General features: G+C 26.2%; 1 protein-coding gene across 6 annotated transcripts in view; it reads right to left on the minus strand.

Moving 5' to 3' along the window:
• The window catches only part of LOC102674678 (dynein assembly factor with WDR repeat domains 1-like), a 4654-nt gene extending 3749 nt beyond the window's left edge, over window positions 1-905 (minus strand). Inside the window, exons 1-3 of one of the 6 annotated variants that reach the window (XM_031515351.1) lie at window positions 714-905; window positions 487-588; window positions 316-388 (exon numbers count right to left, since the gene is read on the minus strand). In XM_031515351.1, the coding sequence (XP_031371211.1) occupies window positions 316-388; window positions 487-526 (113 nt within the window). In that variant the 5' untranslated portion in view covers window positions 527-588; window positions 714-905. Of the gene's footprint in view, window positions 1-315; window positions 389-486 lie in introns of all 6 variants that reach the window. The other 5 variants (XM_031515350.1, XM_031515347.1, XM_031515349.1 and 2 more) reach the window with 5 other exon arrangements.
• Between the last annotated feature and the right edge of the window lie 1478 nt (window positions 906-2383).

The following is a 2383-nucleotide window of genomic DNA, read 5'->3' on the forward strand; positions in this document are numbered from 1 at the left end:
TTTAAATTTTAACTTTATGAAAGTAATTATATATTTAATAAAGGAAAACAAGTTTACAAGGAGATTAAGAGAAAATTTTTGGTTACATTAGATAAGTAAAGGATTGTTTATCATTTAATATTGTATGTAATAATTCTTTCGATATTTTATTTTATTCAAATTCACCATACTAATTATAGAAACATTCGCGGAGAAAATTTTATGAGATAAATATGACAGTAGCATTTCTATTATATATTCTTAACGAAAGAATGAAAGTATCAAATTCAAGTTCTATAAAAAACAAACATGCTTGATATTAAAAAAATTAGTTACTCGGCAGATAAATCCAGAAGATCGATCATTTTCGTCTTGATATCTCCACCTTGAGTATACTCCAAGGCGAGGCCTATAAAACGAAGAAAGATACAGAGAGATACATCATTTTTAAGATGTTGGCGACACGCGTTAATTTCCGCAAAAATTCATGCCGCTCGGTTGGCATACCTGGTGGAAAGTAACGAAGCAAAAACTTCATCAGCTTCATGTGGACATTCCAATTACAGCCACGTCCAGTGTTTTAGACAGCAACCAAATTGCCACGGGCCCCTCTCGAAAACGAGAGGAACCTGGATTTAATTATAAAACGTAATCGGCGTGCACGCGCGCGAATTAAACGCGAATCGTAGAGGTTAGTTTTTTTTACCCACGGCTGTCAATGCAGTGACCCGCACCTATTCGTCGTGCGTGTCCAACTGCCTGATACGGTTGCAGAAATAGACGAATCGCGATATTGTGCGTTACCAAGGCACGTTTTGTCGATTGCATCCCGGTCTTGCGTAAAAATTTCGTGATCAATTATTGTAAATCTTGCAGAAGAGGTGCCTAAACGAGACTTTGAAATTGTGAAGGACGAAGTTTTAATTTATTATTTAATTTATTTAATTTATTATTTAAACGAATAAAAATTAATAAATGGAATTAATATTCAATATCAAAATAGATAAAAACGATAAAAATTGAAAAAAAAAAAGAAATTTCTCTGTATATAGTAATTATAATTAATAAGATATTAATTAAATATTAAAAATTATATATTAATTATAATATTAATATAATTATAATATTTTAATATTTTTTAATTTACAATTCCTCTAGATTTACAGAGAACAATTTATACTGTTAACGATATACCTCCAACGTCTAAACTTTATCTATGCAATAGACTATACTAAGATTTCTAATTTCTAAATAAAGTAAAAAAAAAAAAAAATGAATAGGTTAATCATATATAAATATTATCTCTTGAGAATGTATAAAATATACAGAATGTATATTTTATAAAGCAAATATACTTCAGAAAAAATAGACGAAGAATAAGAATAGGTTAGAGATAGAAATAATACTCATAACTACCTCTTAAGTACCAAAAACATATCTCTCAAAATAAAATAGAATAACAATTCATCCATGACACTAGAATTTTCTTAAAAAGAAACATTTTAAACATTATAAAAAATCACTCAAGAGACGGCGCTGATATTCAATTCTTACTCTCCTTTAGAACTCCTTTAGAACTCATATTCAGCACTATCTCTTAAAAGAGTCTGTCAAAGAGATCTCTTCAAATTCAAAAAAAAAAGTAAAATAAGAATCCATGGCACCATCTTCTAAATTTTTTGAAAGAAAAAATTTAAAACATACAAAACACTTTAAAGGATACTAAATAAAGAATCTTATATTTTTAAAATATTAATAAAAATAATTAAAATATTTAAAATATTATTAATAACATTAAATAAAAATTAATATTAAGTCTATTCCATACAATTTTTTCAGTTGTATCGAAACCTATAATGATCTGTAAACTCACTATATAATGCATTCAGATACAACTGTTTCAATTTCAAAATTACAAAATTATGCACCCTATCTCTACCGACATAATTTTTTTTTTAATAAAAAAATAAAATATTGATAAAAAATTTTCAACATAAAATTTTAAACATAATTTCTACATATTATCTCTTTATTATTATAAATCGAAAGTTAAATTTTAATAAAAAATACATTAAACGTAAAATTTTGTGGAAAATTTCACAAGCAACAATTTTTTTCTCAAATATTAATAATAGTATAGTAGCAAAAAAATCCGTCCATACAATTTATTTACACAGTTCAAAAAATTTAATGTAAAAAATATGTAAAATATATATAAAATTTTATAATTTAAAAATTTTAAAGATTTCTAGAAGATAATGAAACGCTAACAAAAGCTGTCAGAATTCTTAGACATTTTCAAGAGAGGTCCTATCGAATTACTGACTAACTATTTCTTTACAGAATTACACGTAATTACCGAGAACTAATGGAATTCCTGGAATAAGTTCTAGAGAGACCTCCT

This window comes from Apis dorsata, unplaced genomic scaffold, assembly GCF_000469605.1.
Source record: "Apis dorsata unplaced genomic scaffold, Apis dorsata 1.3 scaffold_67, whole genome shotgun sequence".
NCBI classification, from domain to species: Eukaryota; Metazoa; Arthropoda; class Insecta; order Hymenoptera; family Apidae; genus Apis; species Apis dorsata.